General features: G+C 44.8%; 1 protein-coding gene and 1 long non-coding RNA gene across 3 annotated transcripts in view; one reads left to right on the top strand and one right to left on the bottom strand.

Annotated features, from left to right (window-relative positions):
* The window catches only part of CCDC180 (coiled-coil domain containing 180), a 55665-nt gene that overhangs the window by 29818 nt on the left and 1973 nt on the right, over positions 1-23874 (top strand). Inside the window, exons 22-37 of one of the 2 annotated variants that reach the window (XM_082207795.1) lie at positions 391-537; positions 1198-1342; positions 1441-1557; positions 2667-2765; positions 3441-3533; positions 4038-4231; positions 5157-5236; positions 7350-7485; positions 9540-9623; positions 10781-10853; positions 12710-12851; positions 13125-13285; positions 15211-15348; positions 17819-17930; positions 19558-19663; positions 22660-22798. In XM_082207795.1, the coding sequence (XP_082063921.1) occupies positions 391-537; positions 1198-1342; positions 1441-1557; positions 2667-2765; positions 3441-3533; positions 4038-4231; positions 5157-5236; positions 7350-7485; positions 9540-9623; positions 10781-10853; positions 12710-12851; positions 13125-13285; positions 15211-15348; positions 17819-17930; positions 19558-19663; positions 22660-22798 (1966 nt within the window). Of the gene's footprint in view, positions 1-390; positions 538-1197; positions 1343-1440; positions 1558-2666; positions 2766-3440; positions 3534-4037; positions 4232-5156; positions 5237-7349; positions 7486-9539; positions 9624-10780; positions 10854-12709; positions 12852-13124; positions 13286-15210; positions 15349-17818; positions 18038-19557; positions 19664-22659; positions 22799-23874 lie in introns of those variants that run through there. The other variant, XR_014215578.1, reaches the window with a different exon arrangement.
* On the bottom strand, positions 7499-9527 carry LOC309523786. Its single transcript, XR_014215623.1, has 3 exons — positions 9082-9527; positions 8524-9005; positions 7499-8202 (listed from the first exon to the last, which is right to left on the bottom strand). It is a non-coding gene; the product is annotated as an uncharacterized lncRNA (long non-coding RNA).

Genomic DNA, 23874 nt, shown 5'->3' with positions numbered 1-23874 from the left:
CTGACAATGCCCCTGATGCCATATAATACCTGTTCTGTATTTGTAAGAACTCGAACTTTTAGTGTGGTTGCGCCTACACTTTGGAACTCCCTGCATGTTAACATCAGGAAAGGCACCTTCATTCTATTCTTTTCAGCACCTGCTATAACACTTTTGTTTAGGCAACCCTGTCCAGATGCTGAGAAAGTTGATGCAAGTTTTACATCAATATTCAGTCAGTCGTTATTGTAACTTTTTGAAAGCCTTAAATTGTTATTAATCTTCTTATTTACAATGTTATTGTTTTATCATTTTTGTAACCCACTTTGAGGGTTTATTTGTTTCTTGCAGTCAAGCTGTTTAATATAAATTTAAAAAACTTTGTTGGTATATCACCATCTCCTTTCTCAGGCTGTTGAGTCTCAGCAACAATATGCGCACTGAGCTGACTGACCACGTGGAGGTGATGCAGCTCTCCCTTCGGAGCTACAGGCAGTACTTGGAAGAAGCACTAGGGAAGCTGCGAGACGCAAACACTGACTTCCTTAAAGCGTGCAGGTATGCCAAGATCTGTTCAGCAGTGGCTAGTGTCGTGGATTTCATGAGGTGGGGTGAAGCCCCCGAGGCAATGCCCCTGTGGGTGCCCCACCACTTCCACTGCCAGCGGAGAATGGGTACCAGCATTGGTGCTTATTTCATGAGATCTCACAGAAATCTCACAAGATCTCTCATAGTTCGAGAAATCTTGCAAGATTTTGGCGCTGATGCGCCGCTCCGATATCAACACTACTGTGTTGTTTAAGGCAACTTTACTTAGTCATGGTAGCCACCACTGGGAAACCCACAAAAGTGGAATCCCCAGGCCTATAAATTCCCTATGTTAGCTTTGTACAAATGCATAAATTAAGCCACGTTCCTGTCCCCCTCCTCCTTCCCCTGCTGAGTTCTACAAGGGACAATTCTGAGACTTGAGGAGGAGAAGGAAGCTGGCAGCTGGTGCCACCACCCCTTGTAAGTGAGAAAGCAGGCAGGTGGGGGCTAGCTGAAGGCAGACTGGGGTAGGCAAGGTAGTGTCCTACTTGCCCTAAAGAGGCAACTTCCACTAAGTCTTTATAAGATCCTCCTATACAGGTGGAATCATAAAACCAGGCCTTTTCCAACCTCAGGCCATCCAGAGTCATAGCATCCTTAACCGGTATTTTTCATTGTTTTTCCCAGATTATTTGCTGATGGCGGAAATTTTTCTCCTGAGGAACTAGATGGCTTCATCAAGCGCCTGCACAAGGAGAGTGGGCGCATTGAGTTTGTCGAGGGCTTGATCATGATTGACCTGGAAAAGATGGAGTCTTCTTACCTGGAGCAGGTGAGGAGATGCCGGTCTCCCTGTTCTAGCAAGATAGAGGTTGCAACAAGAACAGCGAGAAGAATAAAAACTCTTATTTTTCCCCGCTGCCTCCCAAGGCTACAGAGGTCATCAACAGATATGAAAGCAAGTTTCGTTTTCTGGCACTCGACCGGCTCTTCATAGAGAAAATCCAACGGTTCTTGACGAACACTCAAGTGAAAATCAAGACAGAGGTGCAGATAAATGAAGAGTATTTTATTTTACTTTATTGCCAGAGTGGGGAGAGGCAGGCATGGAGCTTTCTCCTTTACCCCCAGCTCAATGACTTTTTACCTAAAGCTTTGAAGGGCTCCAGATTACTTCCTTGGATGTTTGACAAGCCCTTACTCATCTTATCCTCCCCGTTAGCACTTGCACACAAACAGGAAAAGGGATAAAGCACAGGAAGGACCCCCAGAACTGAATGAGTCCTGGTGGGAACGCCAGTGAGACCCGCCTTTTTTATTTATTATTTCATCTATTACGTTGCATTTATATCCCACCTTTTTCTCCAAGGAGTTCAAGGTGGCATTTGCAGTTCTCCCCACACTCATTTAACCCCCACAACAACCTTGTGAGGTAGGTTAGGCTGAGAGGCAGCAACTGGCCCCAAAAGTGAGCTTCATGATGGGGGGTGGCATTTGAACCCCAATCTCCCAGGCCCTAGTCTGACACTCTAACCTCTACACCACTGGCTCTCTGCAGCAACTGCTGAGTAGAGGATGGCAAAAGAGACAAGAAGGATTCTGAAACAACATATCATGCATAGCCAGAGATGCACTGCAGATCACCAGTATAAAGCTCTCAGACCCCTGGGGGATGAATTCTCACAAAACTACAGTGGTACCTCGCAAGACGAATGCCTCGCAAGACAAAAAACGCGCAAGACGAAAGAGTTCTCTGTTTTTTGAGTTGTTCCGCAAGACGAATTTCCCTATGGGCTTGCTTCGCAAGACGAAATGTCTTGTGAGTTCTTGCAAGTTTGTTTCCTTTTTCTTAAAGCCGCTAAGCCGCTAATAGCCGTGCTTCGCAAGACGAAAAAACTGCAAGACGAAGAGACTCGCGGAACGGATTAATTTCGTCTTGCAAGGCACCACTGTATCTCCTGCAGATTTCCCCACCCTTGCCTTTCTCCTTAACTGGTAAACACACATCTGGGGAAATGCATTTGCCCAATTGTAGTTCTGCCACTGGAAGTCCCATATCCCCTTGTATCAGTGTCAGCCAGGAAAACCTTTCTCCACTTACCTTCTGCGAATCTCAGTTAAGCTTTTGACTTCAACTTCCCCCTTTTCCTTCTTAGGTGGCAAAATCCAATTGGCAGACCCAGACGTTAAACTCTTACATGGAGAAACTCACCAGAAGGATTGATGCTTGTGCCCATCCCACGGCAGATAAGGAAGTAAGTTCCAACAGCATGCAATTAAAAATGATTTGTCTTTTTGCTGCAAGGGGTTCAAGTCACATCCAGTGGGTTTTCAAAGTCTGGAATGCAGACCTGGAAGCTTGTCAGGGATTCCTCAGTAAGGGATCATTCATTAAATGAAGCTAGGCATTGGAAGATTCAGGACAAACAACAAGAAATGACTTCATGCAGCACATAAACTATGGAATTCTCTCAGCTGGAACTTACCAGAACTCAGTTCCAGCACCTCTCAGGTGGGCGCCACTGCTATTCTAAGAGAACGAGGGAGGTGTTCATGGTGAGTTCCAGCACCTCTTTTTTTAGAAAAATAGCAATGTTAATACAGTGGTACCTCTGGTTACATACTTAATTCATTCCAGAGGTCCGTTCTTAACCTGAAACTGTTTTTAACCTGAAGCACCACTTTAGATAATGGTGCCTCCCGCTGCTGCCACGCCGTGCGATTTCTGTTCTCATCCTGAAGCAAAGTTCTTAACCTGAGGTACTATTTCTGGGTTAGGAGAGTCTGAAACCTGAAGCTTATGTAACCTGAAGCATATGTAACCCGAGGTGCCACTGTGTGTGTGTATATATATATATATGTGTGTGTGTGTGTGTGTGTTTATATTGAACAAAATCATATTTAGTGCCTGGTTTGTTTATTTCTCTCAGTCTGTAACTTCAGAAGCACTCTATGAGTTTGCCACGTTTGTGATGGAAGAACTGAAAAAGAGAAGCAAGTATCTCAATTGCCTGCTTGAACTGGTAAATAGATCCACATAGTGAATGATTGTAATGATTATTATTTGTGTCCCTAGTGCCATTTGTGTACAATGAACTGCTAAACAAGAATAACATAAGCAAAAAGACAGTTCCCTGGCAATCAGTGGGCAAAATGACACATGATGTTGATGGGGAAATTTGCAGATCTGTAAAGCTTAAAGCTCCCCCTTTGGGGAAGGGCTGTAGCTCAATAGTAGAGCATCTGCTTCACATGGAGAAGGCCCCAGGTTCAGTTCCCAGGATCTCCAGGTAAGCATGGAAAAGACTCCCTGCCTGAAACCCTGGAGAGCTACTGCCAGTCAGTGTAAGCAGTGCTGAACTAAAAGGATAAATCATCTGACTTAGTATAAGGCAGATCGCTATGTTGTTCTTGTGGCTTCCCCCAAGGCACTTGGCTAGCCATAGTTGGAAACAGGAACCTGGGAAAATTGACCTTTGGTCTGGTCCAATAGGATGCTTCATCTGTTTTGCTCCTTTCCGACACAGGACCCTGTGTTCTCTTATGTACAAGACCCCACAATCCCTACCTCCGTGACAACCTCCATCCAGTCAGACAGCATGCTGCAGGAAAGCAAGACATTTGTGATGGGTGTTGAATGCACACCACTGTTGAACCCAAGCCGGATGGGGAAGCCAGCCTTTGACGATGCAGCGATTAGTGTGATCAAACACCTCATTGGGTAGGTATTGAAGGGGAAGGGGCGGGATGGTCCTGGTTCTTGCAAAAGTGGTGGAGACTGAGAGCACAGTAAACCCTAAGCCCATCAGCAAGGAGGGAGATGCTCATGAACAAATGCCTCCAATTGGTTTTTAAACTCACTGCAGAGAGTGGTACCTAGCAGTGGTGGCTGTTGACTGTTGGGACTGGGAGGGCATAAGGAAGGGACACCCAAAAGGTGGTAGCGCCAAAGCCAGAGGCAGGCAGAACCAGAGCCAATCACAGGCAGCTGGTTAATTCTTGTTTTATCCCCATCCTCCTCTCTGCTAAGAGGGCAAAACTGACTAAGGAGGAGGAAGCTGATAGCCAGTGACCAGTTCCCCTGAACTGGTTGTAGGAAGACAGGCAGGTGGAGACTGACTGAGAGCAGACTGCAGTTGGTAGGGTGGTTCTCCACTCACCCTAATGAGGGCAAGGAGTAGCCAATGTGGTGCCCTCTGGATGTTTTTGGACTCCAACTCCCATCAGCCCCAGCCAGTGTGGCTAATGGTCAGGGATGATGTTAGTTGTAATCCCAACAACATAAAGAGGACTTCATGTTGGCTACCCACTGGGAACAGTTACTGCTAAGACGATGTGGGCAAGAAAATGAAAGTGTCACGAAACTCCAACAGAGAAAGAGTGCTTAAATAAAGTGCACGGAATTGGCTGAGACAAGTTAACTGAGCTCTAGTCCACAGGAGGGAAGGGAGGTCATGGAGTGTTGACTTCACTGAAAGATGGAATTGCTTTGTCAAATAGCGGAATACAAGTAAGGGAATGTAAGACTTGAAGCACCTCTGTTTTTGTAAATAATATCAAAAAAGGAAATAAAGCTTTATGGGTCAAAAGACATCCCCTACAAATTCCCAGGATCTGAGTCTTAACCTGTGTTGAGCTTGTTTCAGATCCTATCGCACCAGAAGACTGACAGATACGCAGCAGGAGAAAGAGCGCTTGCAGTCCGCTGCAACAGAAACAGCACCAGGTGGGCACAAGGAGACCTTCCATGCAGGCAATCGTTGCAGCCACACAGCTTAACTCAGGGGGTTATAACGGATTTCTTCAATTAACCACACCAGTTGCAATGCTTAAGACAGCTTTACTAGATCACAACAACAGCAGCCACCGGGAACCTGCAAAAGCAGAGTTCACAGGCCTATAAATTACCCAGGCTTATATAGAAGCATTCCCTTGCCTTAGCCTTAATCACACACCTTGAAATCAAGATACGTTCTCTAAGGAAAAGTGTGCTTGATTCAGCAAGAAGAATTCACTGTCTGCTTTCTGTCAAACTGGTCCAAGGCTGAATTTTTCCAGCACAAACATTCTCCACCCCGCAAAAGACAAACAAACAAACAAACAAACCATTCTCAACATATTCTTAATACAGTACAGTCTGCAGAAGCAGATTCTCCTAACTATATTATTTCGCACACTGTTTTTACATACCTTCACATGTAGACTACCTATCAATCAATATGGCTATCCACCACAGGGTTGCCAAAACTTTTTGGGCCCGCTGGTCACAATTGGAGTTCTGACAGAGCACTGTGGCTGCTGGTCACAAAATATCCACCATGCAGATGCTCAAGGGAGAGGTGGAGTCTGTGCAAATGGGAATCGAGTAGGAAGAGCAAGCAATCACTCTCACACTTTGGGGATGGATATTTGCTGAGACCTTTTTCAGGCACCAGAAGAGGTCCTTGGACAGAGTGCATGGTGTTGGTGACGCTTGCATTGGCTAGCATTGGGTTTGGCATTGGGTTTGACATCAGCTGCTGGAGACTTTGCCCCATTTCACACATAACCACCTCAGAAATAGTGCTCCAAGGCAACAGGACTGTAAACACAATATATTAATAATGAAGTTTACAATAATTTAGACAAAATATCAAACAAAGTATTCATTTCTACCTGCCTATCATTCTAGACCATTGCAGTGGTTTCCCCCCTCTTAGAATTGAGTAACTTTTTTGAAGTCCTCCCAGTTGTGAAAACTGCAATCAGAGCCTTGAAACAGAGGAAGATCTTTGAAACAGGACCTTATCCAGAAATCTGTCTTTTTGTCAGCTGCTTAGAGCATTCTTCAGTATAACAATAATTACTTTTGGGGTACACGGTTCTTTGAAAGCCTCACTGAAATGTACACTTTGCAATTGTAATAGTATTTTGCCTCCATTGTGTAAGCTTCATTATTAATTTATTGTCCCAGGTTCAGTCCCCAATGGCATCTCCAGGTAGGGCTGGGAAAGATACCCTATCTGAAACTCTAGAGAGCTGCTGGCAGTCAGTGCAGAGAGTACTGAGCTAGATAGACCAAGTTTCTGGACGTATAAAGCAGCTTCCCATGCTGCCTTGCTCACTTTCAAGCCTTTCTCTGCAACCATGAGGTCTAGAAACAAACTTAGGTTCACAAAAACAAATTATAAGTTTTCTGACAATCTCAAGGTTCTGCCAACATGGCCTGTAACACTCTGTAGCCCAAGCACAACAAGGAAGAGATACGGCTCAGTGGTAGAGCATCTGCTTTGCATGCAGAAGCTTCCATGTTCAATCCCCAGCACCTCCAGGTTGGGCTGGGAATGTCCCCTGCCTGAAAATCTTGAGAGCTTCTGCCAGTGTAGACAGTACTGAGCTAGATAGTCCAGGGGTCTGACTCAGTAGAAGGCAGCTTCTCTCTAAGAGAAGAGAGTGCATTTTAGGGGCTGTATTCAATGCTGTTCCTACTCAGAGTAAACCCATTGAAATGAACATGAACTTGGTTTCTTGATTTCAATAGGTCTGCTCTGACTAAAGCTTAGTTGGAGACAACCATAGGAGGTGTGATCCCAACAAATGGGGCTGGCTTGAGGATTTGGTGAGGATCTTGGCTAAGACAAACTCTGTTGACCCACCCCGCTGCTCTCGTTCAATTCAGAAGTGATGTTGCATGGAAACATTGCCTCTAAATTATCTGTGCAAAGTGAGAGTAGTGGGCCTGATATGAAAGGTGGAGCTCTCTCTTTCCTGACGTTTAGGGCCCCAGGAAGCACTGGAAGCCATTGACATTCTGAGCTGTCCCCACCTGCCACTTAATGCCCTCTTCCATCCTTTCTTAGAGCTTATGCCAAAACCATTTTCTCCGGCATTTTCGGGTGGAGCCTCCCATCGCGAAAGCACCCAGGTTGCTCAAACCAACATGTCTCTCACGTCTGCACGGAAATCTAGTTCCTTTGGCAAGCAGATGTCAGGAAGGTGAGGAAAACAAGAAAATTGCCCCCTCCTTCTGTTTCAGTGGCTTCTCCCCCTCCCCTTCCAACCGTACCCCATCCCCACTGACACACACTTGGAAAGGACATTTTTCAAGAATAACTCACAGACACTTCAATTTTGTTTTTTAACACACCCAAATAAATCAGCCTCAAATAGGATTATTCACTGACAATTTAGTGGTAATGACACCTGACCTGTTGAAAATGGGAGCAGCAGTACATGGGAGCGCTTCACAACTTGGCAACACAGTCAGGTTAAAATTTCAAAATCTGAAGCTTTATGCTTCAATGTACCACCCAACATCCAAAAAGCTTTCACAGAACTCACAGGCATTAGACTCTGTCACACAAAGCTTAGCTATTTAGGAATAATTATAACAAGTAACCTTAACAGACTGTATTGACAAAATATCCTCTAGTATGGCACACAGTACTTCAGAATTTCGCAAAAAAGAGAGCAAAACCAATTTTACTCTCCTGGACAAATTAGCAATGGTAAAAATGATGACTCTACCAAAATTGCTGTTTCTATTCCAATCACTAACCCACTTCGATCCCACTTAACCAGATACCAAAGTGGCAAAAGTTCTGCGAAAGATCCAAATTAAATTATTATACTTACTTTGAACCCATCTCCCATGTTCATCAATAGACCAGCACTTTATATTGCTTCATTGGTAACATAAGAGGAAAAATGACTCTTACAGTGGTGCCCCGCAAGACGAATGCCTCGCAAGACGGAAAACTCGCTAGACGAAAGAGTTTTCCGTTTTGGAGGTGCTTCGCAAAACGAATTTCCTATGGGCTTGCTTCGCAAGACGACAATGTCTTGCGAGTTCCTGCTGGGTTCCCCCCCCCCTTTTCCTAAGCCGCTAAGCCGCTTATCAGCTGATCCGATCAGCAGGTAAGCTGCTAATAGCTCTAATCCGCTAATCCTTCAATGGGCTTGCTTCGCAAAACGAAAAAACCGCTAGACGAAGAGAATCACAGAACGGATTCTTTTCGTCTTGCGAGGCACCACTGTACTCAGACTTAATCTAAGCACAACCATGAGAGCTCCTGGCTATACAATGTTGAATGTTATTTGTTAACTCTGTTCTGTCTTGTTACTCCTTTGTTTTTGTTTAAGCCAATTCACAAACCAAGAACTTATACATTAACTACTAATGGTGAATTATATGTTGTAGATATTGCTGCAAATTTATTATGCTATTTTTGTGATATGCAAATGACATGAGAAGGTGAGGGAGCTGGGGGCAGGGAAGGTAAACAGTTTTATGCAACTAAGTCTTAGAATAGACCCACTGAAATTAATGAACCTAAGTTAGATTTGAATGGATCCACTCCATGGCATGAAAAAAGTGAATGGAGAAAAAAATATTGTCTTTTTCATAACACCAGAACTCAAAGCTGAGTGCCAGCAGATTCAGGACATAGCAGGGCATAGTTATAACTATGGAACTCATTCCCAGTAGTGGCGGTGGTGGCCACCACCTTAAATGGCTTCAGAAAAAGGATTAAATAGATTCATAGAGGATAAGACTACCAATGGCTATTGGCTACGATGGCTATGCCCTGCCTTCATGGTTAGAGGCAACAGTGATTCTGAATACCAGTTTCCCACAGGCATCTAGTTGGCCACTGTGAGAACAGGATGCTGGGTTAGATGGGCCTGATACAACAGGGCTAGCACTGGATACCACCCCAAGTTTTTACCTGTGGCTGAAAAGAGTTGTCAGCCAAGGCTGCAACTGAAATGACTAGAGTGGATTGGGAGCTGAATTCCAAAGCATATGGAGCGCACCAGCTTAGGAAAGGCTAGCCCAGATGGACTTGTGTCTCATCCAGTAAGAGCTCTGTTTGTGTTCACATGGCTCCAGCTGGGACTTCATGGTGGCTTGCCAATATTTATTATATTTATTTATAATCAGTGATTATATCTCTGTGATATTGGGGTGGGGTGACTAACCAACTTCTGGAAGAAACATAGAAGCAACCACCACCACCCTGCTCTAAATCCTTTCTTTTCGAGAACAGTGTCAGCTCCATACAGAGATATACAAAAACCACTCGGATTGAGAGGAAGATGCAGATCTTTGGAGACAAGCCAAAAGACAATGAGTAAGCCCCATGGTTAAGATTTATGCTTTGATAAGCTTCGTTAGTCTGTTCTTCAGCTGAAGAGGCTCCTTCAGGTGACTTACAGTGGTACCTCGGGTTAACTACTTAATTTGTTCTTAATCTGAATCTGTTCTTAACCTGAGGTACCACTTTAGTTAATGGGGCCTCCCACTGCCACTGCACTGCCGCCGCACAATTTCTGTTCTCATCCTGAAGCAAAGTTCTTAACCTGAGGTACTATTTCTGGGTTAGCGGAGTCTGCAACCTGAAGCGTCTGTAACCCGAGGTACCACTGTACAAGGTCACTAAAGCAAAGCAGTCCCTGCCTCCATATTTAAACATTAAAAGAAATCACATTAAAGGAAAAGGGCAAAAGGAGGGGAAAATGAAAGCAAAGGAACTCAGACACCGGTTAGTAAAGTTACAGCAGTTATAATGGCCAGATGGGATGGTAACAGATTCAGGTTGCCTGGTGGGTAAGTTGAGGAAGAGCCAGAGGGTTATGGGTCTCTTAGGATGGCCAATGGAATAGCACGGCTTCCCTTTTTCTCCTCCTTCTCTGAGTTGGCAAAGGAGAGTGTCCTGACCTCAGGGAAATACTTCCCTTCTTCAAGGAACGAAGCAATAGATTCAGACTAGGAGGCTGAATTGCACTCAGTTCCAGCCCAAGAGGTATATACTGAACCAAAGCACTGACTCAAGAGCAGCCCATTTTGCGGGTATCTCTCTGCATTGCCCTCCTCTGAATCCATCTCAGAAGCCCTAGTGAAACCACAGTCTCCCCTGCTTTGTCAGAGCGGATGTCTACTAAAGCTGGCTGGGCCCCTTTAAATGAAGAGGCTCCTCCCACCAAAGCCAGAGCTATTAGCTATGACAGCTCCAGCTCCTATTTAAGGCTCAGTCTGAGGAAGATGGGCGCTGAAACAACATCTGAGCTCTTCTTTTATGGAGTTACCAGCCTGAGCCCTGCATGGAGATGTCCAGGGTGCAGATGAGGCCTTGCCTTACTAAGGCCACATCTCAGAGCAGAACACTGGAGATGATTCTGTCCAAATGGAATTGACTGAGCCACATGCAATGTACTGATAATGGTAGTACTGTAAATATTATTAAATCTACTCCTAGGCACCTCCTTTAAACCCTTTTTTCCCCTTTAGTTCTGAACATTTGAAAGGAATTATCTTCAGCATCCTGTGGGACAACTTTGATATTATTATGAATTCTGCAGAGGTAAGGATACTTCTGCTATGGCTAGTTCTGGATTTATTTCCTTTTTTCCTTTTTAATGATCCTGGTAATGCAGCTTCAGAGCAGAACCAGCTGTTAGGAGAATCCTCCCCCTTTCCAGCAATAATATATAGCAACACTTCTTTTGCATCCTGGTGCCATCACGTTCTGCCTCCACCATTGTTGACAAATGATGCGGAGCTGTGAGCAGGGCCAAGAGGCAAATCTTTCTGGGCTAGTAGGGCAAGGGAATCAATATTGCAGGTAACTCACAACTTACATATATTTAACTTGTGCACATTCAGTTTTACGTGCTTGACCTTTTATTTTTTTACTTTTTAAATTGAAAGTAGGCAGGCATCCAGGAAACAAAGAGTTTGGCGATCCCACCTGCCATTGAACCCAATGTGTTTTGACTATATGCGATTTTGACATTATGTGCTGTCCCCAGAATGTAACCCCAGCGTAAGCTGAGTCAGCTGTACTTATTTAAAACATATTCACCCTGCTCTTCTGCTGAAAAAAAAAGACCCCAGGCCTTGCTTACAATGACCAGTAATACAATAGTACAGCAATTAAAAAAAAGGGGGGGGGAGGATTGGGAGGGAGGAGGAGCAAAGCAAACTCAGGCACTATGTCATAGTTCCAGAATCCAGCAGGTAGTAATTCAACAACTATTGGGCCTGAATCTAAACACAAACAGAAGGACTGCTACTTCCTTTCCTTCTGGTGGCCCCAGTGCCTGCAGTTGTTAGCTGGAGGGGGGGGTCTCTCAAGCACAACAGAGGGTCCCCTGGCTCCTGTTTCCTTTCCATCTGATGGCTTCCTCAATGTTTGAGAGTGCATAGAGGCTGGGTTTGTCAGGAAGGAGGTTCCCAACCTAAGCCTTTGCAGGGTTTGAACTGTGTTGAAATAGACCTTAAAAAGAAAATGCAGGAAAAATCAGGTTTGTCAGCCAGGGCCCTTTCTAGGGTTGAAGGGACCTTTTGCAAAGTCCCAAAACCCTGCTCCCCAGTCCCACAAATATGTTTATGGGTCCCTTGTGGCTCCTAAGAGGCTTCCTTGGGCAGTAAGCAGTTTATTGCTGCCAGTTTTTTCTCAAGAAATGCCCTGGATGTTGAGTCATTCCAGGACACAGACATGGATGATTGTGGTGAGAGAAGTGGCCATAGACACCACCACAAGCACCTGGTAGCCCCCAAGGCAATCCCCATGTTCTTGTGGCAAAAGCCACTTTCCCTTTTCACAGTGCATCATAATGACTCGACATCCACTGTCAGCAGCAAAGACAGTGGTTGTGAGCTGCCTTCCACTGCTAAGGGTGTGACCTCGGATGCTGGTCCAGATCAGGGCCGCCAAACTTCTTAGTTCACCAACCCCTAAAGCTTTATGAGCTTTATGTGCTCATAAAGGTGTTATCAGCCTCAACCCAAATTCTTATTTAACTAAGAGGCATGAAATAACAGCATATCAAGATTTACTCATCATCAGTCACCATTACTAGGAATTGTAAAACATAAAAAATGAATTAAATGCTGAGGTTCCTCATTGGCAAGGGGTTGCATTCTGTACATGCCCATGCCATTTATATATCATACCCTTAGCTCCTGATTAAATTTTTCACACTGTATCGCCAAAGCTTCTCTGCCACAGCCGGACCCTTTTAAATCCCTAGTTTCATGCCAGCACAGTCCCATCAGCCTGGGGTTGGACAGGATGGGCGGACAATATCAACCCCCTTGCCTGGCCAATATAGACCCAACAAGGCTGTCCTTGCATCTCTGTTGCCCTCTTCTGTTGCCCCAGGGCTCAGAATCTTCATCCAGCTCTTTTTTTCTATCCTGTTCCATGTTCCAAAGGAATTCTACAAAAAGGAAAAGCATCAGATCACTCGGCCAGAATATTTGCAAGAAACCTATGATTTGTGTGTTGACGTGTTGGGGCAAAAGCTGCTGATGTATTTACTGCAGGTAGACGAGTATCGTGTAGCCTGCATTTCTGGTAAGTTTGGGCTGCAATCTTTTACCCATTTCTCCAGTGGGGAAGTCCTATAGAATTCTAGAGTTGAAAGGAATGTGCGCACCCCCACAAGGGTCACCTTATCCAACCACCGGCAATGAAGGAATCACAGCTAAAGAATTCCTGACAGGTGGCCATCCAACCTCTGTTTAATAACCTCCAACAAAGGAGAGTCCACTGCCTTATGAGAGAGTTAATTCCTTAGCGTGCCGGGAAATAGCGCTGTTTCTTTTCCCTTTCCCCCAAACCTTACAGAGTTCCGGGATCAGCTGAAGAGCTTTGAGGAACAGCTCCCTCACATTGTTCAGATGGTTATTGGCAAACTCCACCAAGATCATGAGCAGCTCTTCATGGATTCCATGGAGCAGATACGGCACAACCTACAGGAACAGATGCAGAAATGGGACATTGCAAAAGTAGGTTGTGTGAGCATCCTGGAAGGCACCACCCTATTCCTTTCTCCTCCTGGCCCCTCAGTCTTAAGACAGGAAAACACCTTCAGCAGCCCTTGCACCTCACATCATAGGAGAATTCCAACAAAAATGGGAACAGAAACTAGCACCACTGGTTTCTCTGGCCCACATCCTTGCAAGCTGCTGCAGGAGAGGAACTGTGAGCAACATCATGGGAGAGGTGATTCTGGGACCAAGGTGAAACTGTCACGCTCCCTTTTGCCTTTGCCAAGACGTGTAACATTTTTAGTTCAATTCTATTATATTTATGTTAGTCGTTCCCAAAGTGGGCAGTACTGCTGCCCCCTTGCTTCTTAGTGTCCCTCCTAGGTAATCCCACCCCCTTGGGGGGAGGCGGTACCACTTTGGGAACCACTGCTGTAACGTGAGAACAGCACCCAGACGGAATAGGCTTTAATTGTGAAAAGATTTCCTTTCACATTTTTGCAGCCAACAAGAGAAATCTAGGCACAGTCTCTGTTCATAATTTGTTCAGATCGGTCAAAAGGTAGGCCACACAGTATCCAGAAATTTTGAGAGAACAAAAGTCACAAATCTGATTTGAAGGTTGTTATAGGAATGATAGGAAATAAGCACATGAGCCAAATACTCAATAAACCCTGCCCCTTCAGTAGCCAGAGACAGGAGTAAGTGAGCAATAAAAAAACACCCAGGTGTCAATGTATTTAACTCTTTATTCAGAGAAACCGAAGCAGCACAGGCCTAGTGATCAAAGCAACTCTTCCCAGTAGGTCTTGCTCCAGTGAGGCAGATGTGAGGACTGAAGATGCTTGCTACCACTCTCTAAGGCTCTTCCACTGGTTCCTTCCCCAGCAGCCTAGGGCTCCTTTGTCTTGTCTCTTTGCTCCACTCCACCATCTTCATTTCTCTGTGTGTTCTGGGAGACCAGTGGGGAGGGGAGCTGGTCACAGCAGGAGACAGCTTCCCTGGCATCTTCAGCAGTCTGCCTCCACTCTGCCTCTTGACACCTCCCCTCTGCTGCTGCCTCTGAGCCTGGACTGCTCTCTACCACAGACTGTTCCTGCTCACTAAACCCTGTTACCTCTTCTGCTTCCAACATGTCCTTCTACCAATCTGCTTCCTCTTCTCCCTCTGACCACTCATCATCATCCCACCATCAATCCCCTGTCTCTGAGCCTTCTTCCCCTGGAGGCTCACTTGGGGGTTCCCTAGCTGGTGCCTCCCACCGCGCCTCTGCGTCCAGCCAGTCCATTAATATTCAAAGGGACAGAAATGTTCACTGCAAGGAGTGCCCTTAAATCTGTATCTTTTACACTGGCCTATTGTGTTGCCATTTTATTGTGTTAATTATGAAATTCATTTTTGCACCGTTTGGATTTGAAATATCTTCCTGTTGTAAGATGGTTTGAGCATCTTTTTTTTTAAGTGGAAATACAAATGAAATTATAAATGAATATGATTAGTATTTGCTGCTGTTACTTTCATCCCACAAACAATGTGTCACTGATTTTGCTCTTCCCCCACCCCCAATCTGCATTTGTGTTACATTTCATAGAATCATAGAATTGTAGTTTCATCTAGTCCAACCCCCTGAAATGCAGGAATCTCAGCTAAAGGATCCAAGATAGGTGGCTATCCAGCCTCTGCTTAGAAACCTCCAAGGAGAGTCCACCACATTCCAAAGGCTTCTGTTCCACCGTCAAACAGCTCTCACCATAAAAAAGTTATTCCTACAGTTTAGTCATAATCTTTTGAATCCATTGGTTCAGAATACCAATGTCCTTACCGTTGACATAAACAGGGCAGAATAGCATAATCACAATGTAATTTGCATGCACATAGCTCAGTTCGCACTGCTGTTCTAATGAAAACTGAGAGTATGTCGCCCTTTGACTGTTCAATTAAAGGAGAAGAACAAGCACAAGCTGCGACCGAGTCTGGGCCACCCTGACAATCTGCCCCAGCTGGAGGCTCTGTGCCAAGAGGAGGAGGAAAGGCAGAAGGAGCAGGCCAAAGGGATCCGTCTATCCACCAAGCAGCAAGAGGTACCTTTTTCTTTCAGATTTGCCACCTCTTTAGAGTTCAGTGCAGAGATGAAATCATTTAAGGTATGGAGTGATGGAGCTTCACTTATCCAGACATTTTCACTTGTGGGTCCGGTACTCTTGTCATCAACTACTGGGACCAGAACAGTCTGCAGTTCAAGGGACGGGCTGCTTCCTTGGGTTGGCCTCTTTTTATCTTTTATCCACCAGACTTTAAAGAACATAGGAAGCTGACGTATGTTGTGTAAGACCATTGGTCCATGTAGCCGAGTACTGCCTACAATGCTTGGCAGTGGCTCGCAATCCTTTTTTTTTTTTTAATAAAATTTTTATTGGTTTTTCACCTTTTATAAAGACAAAACACACACAAAAAAGACAAAAGACAAAAACATGTATAATTTCAGAAAATCCTACTTTCCTAACCCTGTTCCCTGACTTCCCCCCACCCCCCCTCGTGCATCCCAATTCCCAAAATTGTGTCAGCAAATTGGTATTTCTCCTCTTAACCATCTTAATATTACCTCTTTTATAAAGAAATATAGATTTTTCCTAAGTTGGACTCAAATTCCCTTCCATCGATTTCTCATTTTGTCTTAGTTAAAGGTCATATTAACTAAACCCAAAGGTCTTGAGTGTTTTTAAAATTCTATTCTTCCCTCCCTCCCATCCCCGGTTTTCGTCCCTTCCCAATACATGTCCAGAATAGCAGTTCTTAGCCTGGGTTCCTCACGTCCCAGGCTTTCAAGTCTCTTTCAGTCCCTCTCCGCCGGTCTTGTTGGTAGTCCTTTATGTCGGTCGTCAAATCTGGAAAGAGTTCTATCACCATCAAACCATATTCTCTTCCCACAAGGACATTTGAAAACAGCTGCTGGAAAATTTCCACAAAGCCTGCATCTTCAGAGTCAGAGTCAGAGTGGAGGCCCCAATCATATTTCTTTATTTTAAGTTCCTGTATTCCATAAACTCCCGGGACCTCCTCCTTCGTCTTTTGCATCTTTCGCAGATTTGTGGTAAATATAATCCAAAAGTCTCCTTGCTTGTATTCCACAGATGTCAACTTCTGGTTGTTACTTTCCAACTTTACTTTCTCTTTTTCTTGTTTAGTCTCTTCCACTTCTTTAGATATCATTTCCGATTCAGCTGTGGATTCTTTCTCATTCAAGTCCTCAATACATTCAGCAGAGCTGCTTGTTCCAGAAGTCAAGGTCATGAGTTGTTTATTCATAGCCAGACTCTGCTCTTGTAAGATTCCCACCAAATGAAACATTCTTTCGATTTCCACTAGTAACTTTCCATCCACAGCCATTGTAGTTTCACAGAGTTCCCCCTAGAGGGAATCTGGTTACTTATTAGTCTTTTCTCCAACAATCCTTTAACTTATTGTTATTACTTTGTTTCCAACAATTTTAGTTCAATTATAACTCATCTTAGTCCAGAGGGATCTTAAATGACAATTTTTCCGCTCTAAACTGTCCGTTTGACAGCTTGGACAGCTGTCAAACTCCGCACCTCTTACACAAGCTCAAAAACAGGACGCTCCCGGGCCTGGGAGGGGGGGTTGTTTACAACAGAAAGAAAGCTTCCAAAACTCCACTCTCCAGCTCAAAATTTCTTTTAGCCAAATCTTGGAAGTTAATGTCTTTTTTAACTCACCCCTCCAAGGGTAGGCTCTCCAGCTTAGCTCTTATATCGTTGCTTAGATCGTCTGCAGGGGGGGGGGGTGCGGACTTCCTTTCAGCACATCCCCCGGTCGTCTCAAATTCACGGGATAATATTCTTAAAGTCCAATTCCGTCTTACGGGTTATTCTTTTCAGTCCGAATTTCAAGGAAGGAAGTCAGCGCTCTCCAGTCATGGCTCGCGGCTTCGCTCCACCGAGGTAGCGATCGACTCTCAGTGCCACGCCACCCTCCGTATCCTCTCCGCAGCCTTTAAAAAGGCTCTTCGTGGATCAGGGGGGGCGCTTAAGGCACCCGCCAAGTCTTCAGTCCGCAGGCTTCAGCACCTGCGGTTTTTAAGGGTCCCCGCGTCGCCGGCGTGGCAAGACCCATCCTCGGTTGAGCCGATTCCCTCCGCAGCTCGGAGGGAATCCGCCATTTCCAGATCGCACCAACCCGGAAGTCCAGTGGCTCGCAATCCTCTGGTTCACAGGGTAAAAAAGGCATGGCATGCATGAGAAAAGGAAGAGGAGGGAGGAGGGGAAAACAGGCTCAAGCTCCAGTTCTTAAAGTCACAACTGATGACAAACTGAAGTCTTGCCCTTATAAAGGGTAGTCCCCTGAAACACTTTCCTCCTGTCCCATCCCTACCCCCCGATCAGACTGAGAAGCTGACCTGGTGACAGCATCCAGGCCAGGAAGCCACACCCAGTCTGAGTCTAGAAGGCAGTCAGCACCCCAATTGAAAGAGAAGCCCTTGTAGATTTTTACCTCCACACAACATACACTGTGCCACTTGTTGTTCCCCAACAGGACTGTGTCATCAACTGCGCCCAGAGATTTGTCTCCAGCCTGGCCGCCACCACGGAAAAGATGCTTGTGGAGATGGATGCCAGCCTCACCGTTGACGATGTGCAGCAGGGAAGTACGTCCAGGGGAATGTGAATTCTGCCATGGTTTCCTGACAGAAGGAGAGCTTACTTGTGCAGCAGAGGAAGGTGGCAAAGTGGACTATAACACTGCATACAGATGGTGGGGATATCACATTTGAATGCTCTCTCATATATATACATGAACATAACAAAAATTCACCGCAAGCACAATTCTAGCATGTTGGGAGAGAGGTTGTAAGTTAGCCCACTGACTGCCATCCTCATTTTCTTTATGCAGTAACCTTTAACTTTAGCATTTTACACTGTTAGCTGTTCTGAACAGCCTTGGGAGGAGGGCATTGTATCAATACAGTAGACAAATAAGTAAGCGCAGCCAGCATGTTTTGCATGTTCTTCTCAAGGGCACAGAGGAGGAAACTTGTGAGGAAGCAAAACACAGGAAGTGGACTTGCTGTGAGAGAATGAAACCCTAAAGTGACAACTCGTGTCAATTTCACTTTGAATTTCTCTCTCCCCCAGCCTTAAGCTCAGTTTACCACCCATCATAACTTTGCAGTTAATCTTTAAAAAAACAAAGTAGTTGTGGAAATTCATCTGTCTTTTAGTACATTTTCCCCCCCTATTAAGTCACATTTTTACAAGCAGTTTTTCCCTTATGGAAATTCACTTATGCGTGATGTCTTCATACATACAGGTATTTTTAGACACATCCTTTCCCCAAATTTAAACTCATTTTCCTACACATTTTGTGGAGGGAGTGGAGAATTGCATCGGAAAATTTAGCAAAAGAGAGTGTGAATTTGGAAAGATTGCTGTTTCAGTTTGCATATTGTTTGGGAGGTGCAGATCAGACAGAGTTTGCATTAAAATGCAGACTGCGCTGAGTTTTATCCCCCATTCTTACATTAGAAGCTGACTCCTATCTTGCTGGTGTTAATTTTGTTTTTTGTTTTTTTGTAAAAGCTTTTTATTTCATTTTATAATGTATATAAAACAGCTATAACAACAGATGAGAAACAAAACTATTAAAATAGGCCTATTGAATGAGTACAGTTTTACATGGATTAAAATAACAAAAGTCCAGGTAAACAATATTAGCGTTACTAGATTATCAAGTATTGTTCCATATCTGTCAGGCTTGTGACAAGGGTTATCTTGACAGTGATAGTTCTGCTATACAGTGGTACCTCGGGTTACATACGCTTCAGGTTACAGACTCCACTAACCCAGAAATAGTACCTCAGGTTAAGAATTTTGCTTCAGGATGAGAACAGAAATTGTACTCTGGCGGCGCAGCGGCAGCAGGAGGCCCCATTAGCTAAAGTGGTGCTTCAGGTTAAGAACAGTTTCAGGTTAAGAACAGACCTCCAGAACGAATTAAGTACTTAACCTGAGGTACCACTGTATATGTAATGAAAGAATGCCAGTACATATAATTAAACTTGTCTGCGGGTTCTAGTCCTTTTTGTGTGATTTTCTCCATTACAGCTATATTCCAAAGCAAGAGGTACCAAGTTTCCAGTGTAAGATATTGGACTGTTTTCCATTAAGTTGCAGTTATTATTCAAGATCATATACAAGACCAATTCTTTCGACAATATATATCTACCTTGGTACCATCAGAAATATTCAATAACAGTGGCCTTTCTCCTGTGCCAGAGGTGGAAGTCTCCCGGGAAAAGACCTGTACCTTGATCCGTCGCAAGAAAGCCGGCCTTTCCTTAGAAAGAGAAGAATACAAGCTGGTGGCTGAGCGGGGAAGCAGGTAACATTTTGAAGCCATCTGATGGGGGAGTTTGCAGGCAATCCATCCATGCAGTAGAATTTATCTTGGGTTAATTTGCTTTGTAGTCCCATACTGAGTCCCCAGCATCTGCAGTTCAAGAGTGCTTACAGAATGGCAGCTCTTAGCACAGGTGTGCAAAGCCTCTGGCACCGCAGGCTAAATTAGGCCTGCCAGTGTTCCTGATTTGGCCTGCTAAACCATTCTCCCCATGCCTGGCCATGTCAGAATGGCAGCTCTTAGCACAGGTGTGCAGAGCCTCTGGCACCACAGGCTAAATTAGGTCTGCCAGTGTTCCTGATTTGGTCTGCTAAACCATTCTCCTCATGCCTGGCCATGTCTTTGTCATGGGTGTGGTAGGTAAGATGTCATATGTGAAGCATAGGGCAGATAAAGCCATAACTGCAAAGGAATAACCAGGAGGGCACGTCCAGTTTTTTCTGTTGAAAGCAGGAGACTGGCTGTCATTTACTGCTGCCAGGTAGACGCAAAGAGATTAATTGCAACTATACCGCAAGGCAATGAAAAGTAACAGGTGATGCACAACAGGTGTGTCATAATTCTTCAGAAATAGAATCACAGAACTGTGCAGTTGGAAGGAATCACAAAAGTCATCTAGTCCAACTCCCTGCAATGCAGGATTCTCAACTAATGAAACCCTGACAGATGGCCATCCAACCTCCGCTGCCGTATTTTAAATCACCTGCTAGAACTGGCTTCACCTATCTGGAGGAGTGGCCCCTTTTGGATCTGGCCCACCGCAAAGTGGCTGCCTGCCCCTAATTCAGCTGTAAGTTAAATGCAGACATGCAACTAATTTTCCACACTATGTGGGGGTACAGTCAGGGGTGTATCTAGGGATTGGCCAGGTTGGCCCACACCAAGGGCGCAGGACCAGGGGGGCACAAAATTGCACCTCTCCAGTCTGCCTAGGAGTAGCTAGGAGCCTGCCCACTCTTCTGAAAGCTCCACTGCCCTGCAAGGGGTGGGGTAGGGGCACCAATGCATCTCTTTGTCAAGGGTGCAAGGGATCTGAGGTACACCTCTGGGCAAACTGTTTTTGAATCTCTACATCCCTACCATGTTCTTTTAATAAAAAAATTCCTTCCAGTAGCACCTTAAAGACCAACTAAGTTAGTTCTTGGTATGAGCTTTCGTGTGCATGCACACTTCTTCAGATACACTGAAACAGAAGTTGCCAGATCCTTCTATATAGTGAGAAGGTGGGGAGGGGTATTACTCAGAAGGGTGGTGGGAATGGGAGATTGGCAGATAGCTGAGATGAGCCTGTTGACGACTCTTAACGACTGTAATAGGTCTTACAGGAAAAGGCAAGGGGTGAGAAGGTGAGAAATGGCTTAGTCATGTATAATGGGATAAGAATACCTATCATGTTCTTTTAATGTTAATGGATATTAACGTTATCAGGATTGAACTAGATGACCCTCAGGGTGCCTTCCAACTCTACAATTCTATGAGACAGCTGTGAGGGTGGGAAAGAGACAGTCCCTAAACACAGTCCCTCTGATAGTGAACTCGGGTGGTAAGTGCCCATAAGAACGGAGCCAAAATAGGGTCATTGGAAAGCAACAGGGATGCTATCAACCTCTTTAAGAGAACCCCAGAACCGGCAGAAAATAAAAGGGAGGGGGGAAACCAAAGCTGAGGAATAGGAAACATGGGAAGCTGCCTTATATTAAATTAGGCCATTGGTCCCTCTCTAGCTCATTGTTGTCCACATTGACTGGCAACAGCTCTCCATGGATTCAGGCAGGGATTCTTTCCCAGTCCTACTGTTGGGGATTGGATCCAGGACCTTCTGAGTGCAGAGCAGATTCTCTGCTGCTTAGCTGTGGCCCCTTCCCCAAAAGGACTGAGCACGCTCAGCCACATACTATTGAGTGTTAACTGGAAAAAAGAAAGGAAAACTGGGGGCAGGATGGGTGAGGAAGGAATCTTCTACTTATAGGAACCAGGATGGGGATAAGGCAAACTAGCATGAACCCTGAACAGGAGTAACGGGCAGTGAGGATAATGCTGCAAAATTTTATGGCTAGCTCTCCTTGTCCTTGTTTGTTGTTGTTGTTTAGTCGCTTAGTCGTGTCCGACTCTTCGTGACCCCATGGACCAGAGCACACCAGGCACTCCTGTTTTCCACTGTCTCCCGCAGTTTGGTCAAACTCATGCTGGTAGCTTCGAGAACACTATCCAACCATCTCGTCCTCTGCCGTCCCCTTCTCCTTCTGCCCTCAATCTTTCCCAACATCAGGGTCTTTTCCAGGGAGTCTTCTCTTCTCATGAAGTGGCCAAAGTATTGGAGCCTCAGCTTCAAGATCTGTCCTTCCAGTGAGCACTCAGGGCTGATTTCCTTAAGAATGGATAGGTTTGATCTTCTTGCAGTCCATGGGACTCTCAAGAGTCTCCTCCAGCACTATAATTCAAAGCATCAATTCTTCGGCGATCAGCCTTCTTTATGGTCCAGCTTTCACTTCCATACATCACTACTGGGAAAACCATAGCTTTTACTATATGGACCTTTGTTGGCAAGGTGATGTCTCTACTTTTTAAGATGCTGTCTAGGTTTGTCATTGCTTTTCTCCCAAGAAGCAGGCGTCTTTTAATTTCGTGACTGCTGCTGTCCCCATCTGCAGTGATCATGGAGCCCAAGAAAGTAAAATCTCTCACTGCCTCCATTTCTTCCCCTTCTATTTGCCACAAGGTGATGGGACCAGTGGCCATGATCTTCGTTTTTTTGATGTTGAGCTTCAGACCATATTTTGCGCTCTCCTCTTTCACCCTCAATAAAAGGTTATTTAATTCCTCCTCACTTTCTGCCATCAAGGTTGTGTCATCTGCATATCTGAGGTTGTTGATATTTCAATTTGGGAGGGTTCTGTGTGTGTTATTTGATTGATTGATTGATTGATTGATTGATTGATTAAATGTTTGTTTGTTTGTTTGTTTGTTTGTTTGTTTAGGACCTGGCCTGGAATCCCAAGAACTACCCTGGTGGGTTTTCCAAACCAGATCATCTGTCGAGAAACCACCTCACTGACAACATCCAAGACCACCCTGGGTCACATGGCAGCAGTGAAAAAAAGGGATGCTGTTTATGTGGTAAGGAACTGTGGGGAAAATGCTGTGGCCTCAGCAACTGATAGGAAAAACAGTTGCTAATGTGGGGTAGGATTCCATGCAAAAGCATTTCATGAAAGGTCGAAGTTGGAATTATTAATTACTTTTGTTTGTTACTTACTGCAAAAAAGTCTCAAAGTGACTTACAAGTATAAAAGCATGAATACAAAATGTAAAAGGAATTTAAAAATATTCAATGAGCATGAGTTAAGTAAATGTGCTACCCTTCAGCCTGGTTCAGAGGCTCCAGCAAAATGCTGCAACTAGAGACTGTTGATTGGGACAGCCTATAGCCAGCACATAACTCTGGTGTTCAAAAGCTTGCACTGCCTACCCCTTCCAAGTCTCTTTCTGGTGTAATTAAAGAATAACTTCACCATTCTATCCTTGTGTTCCATCCAAGAACAGTTCTCCCAGTTTTGGAGACTATCCACACAGTATAATATAATACAGTGGTACCTCGGGTTAAGTACTTAATTCATTCTGAAGGTCCGTTCTTAACCTGAAGACCACTTTAGCTAATGTGGCCTCCTGCTGCCACCGATAATTATTTTTTATTTATACCCCGCCCATCTGGTTGGGTTTCCTCAGCCACTGGGTGCTTCCCAACAGAATATTAAACAGGATAAAACTTAAAACATTAAAAACTTCCCTAAACAGGGCTCCCTTCAGGTGTATGTGTGTATACACTGCATTAATCCAGAAACATAATGCCTAGGGTCTCCCACTCAGTCCTAATCAGAATTGATGCACTGAAGTTAATGAGCATAACCAAGATCCATTTATTTCAGTTAATGGCTGCACAAAAGAGTAAAGCCGCAAGATAGCAGCTACACACCAGTAAACAGCTTCAATTGGCTAGCTAAACTAAGTGCGAGTAGCCAATGGATCTCAGACCCTGAGTTAGGAGTTAGGAACTTCCCCTGCATGTGAAGGCAGGCTGGTGGATTGAGCGGACAAGACCAATAATGGGTTCAGTGGTCAAGAAGGCGGTTTCTGCATGTACTGTAAAGAAAAGTGAGGGGCAGATGAGGCTTGTCAACCTGGGAAGGTTGCTC

The sequence above is a fragment of the Podarcis vaucheri genome (assembly GCF_965113315.1).
Source record: "Podarcis vaucheri genome assembly, chromosome: Z".
Taxonomy (NCBI): Eukaryota; Metazoa; Chordata; class Lepidosauria; order Squamata; family Lacertidae; genus Podarcis; species Podarcis vaucheri.
The sequence above is the reverse complement of the archived record's forward strand: the minus strand, read 5'-3'. Positions and strand labels throughout refer to the sequence as shown.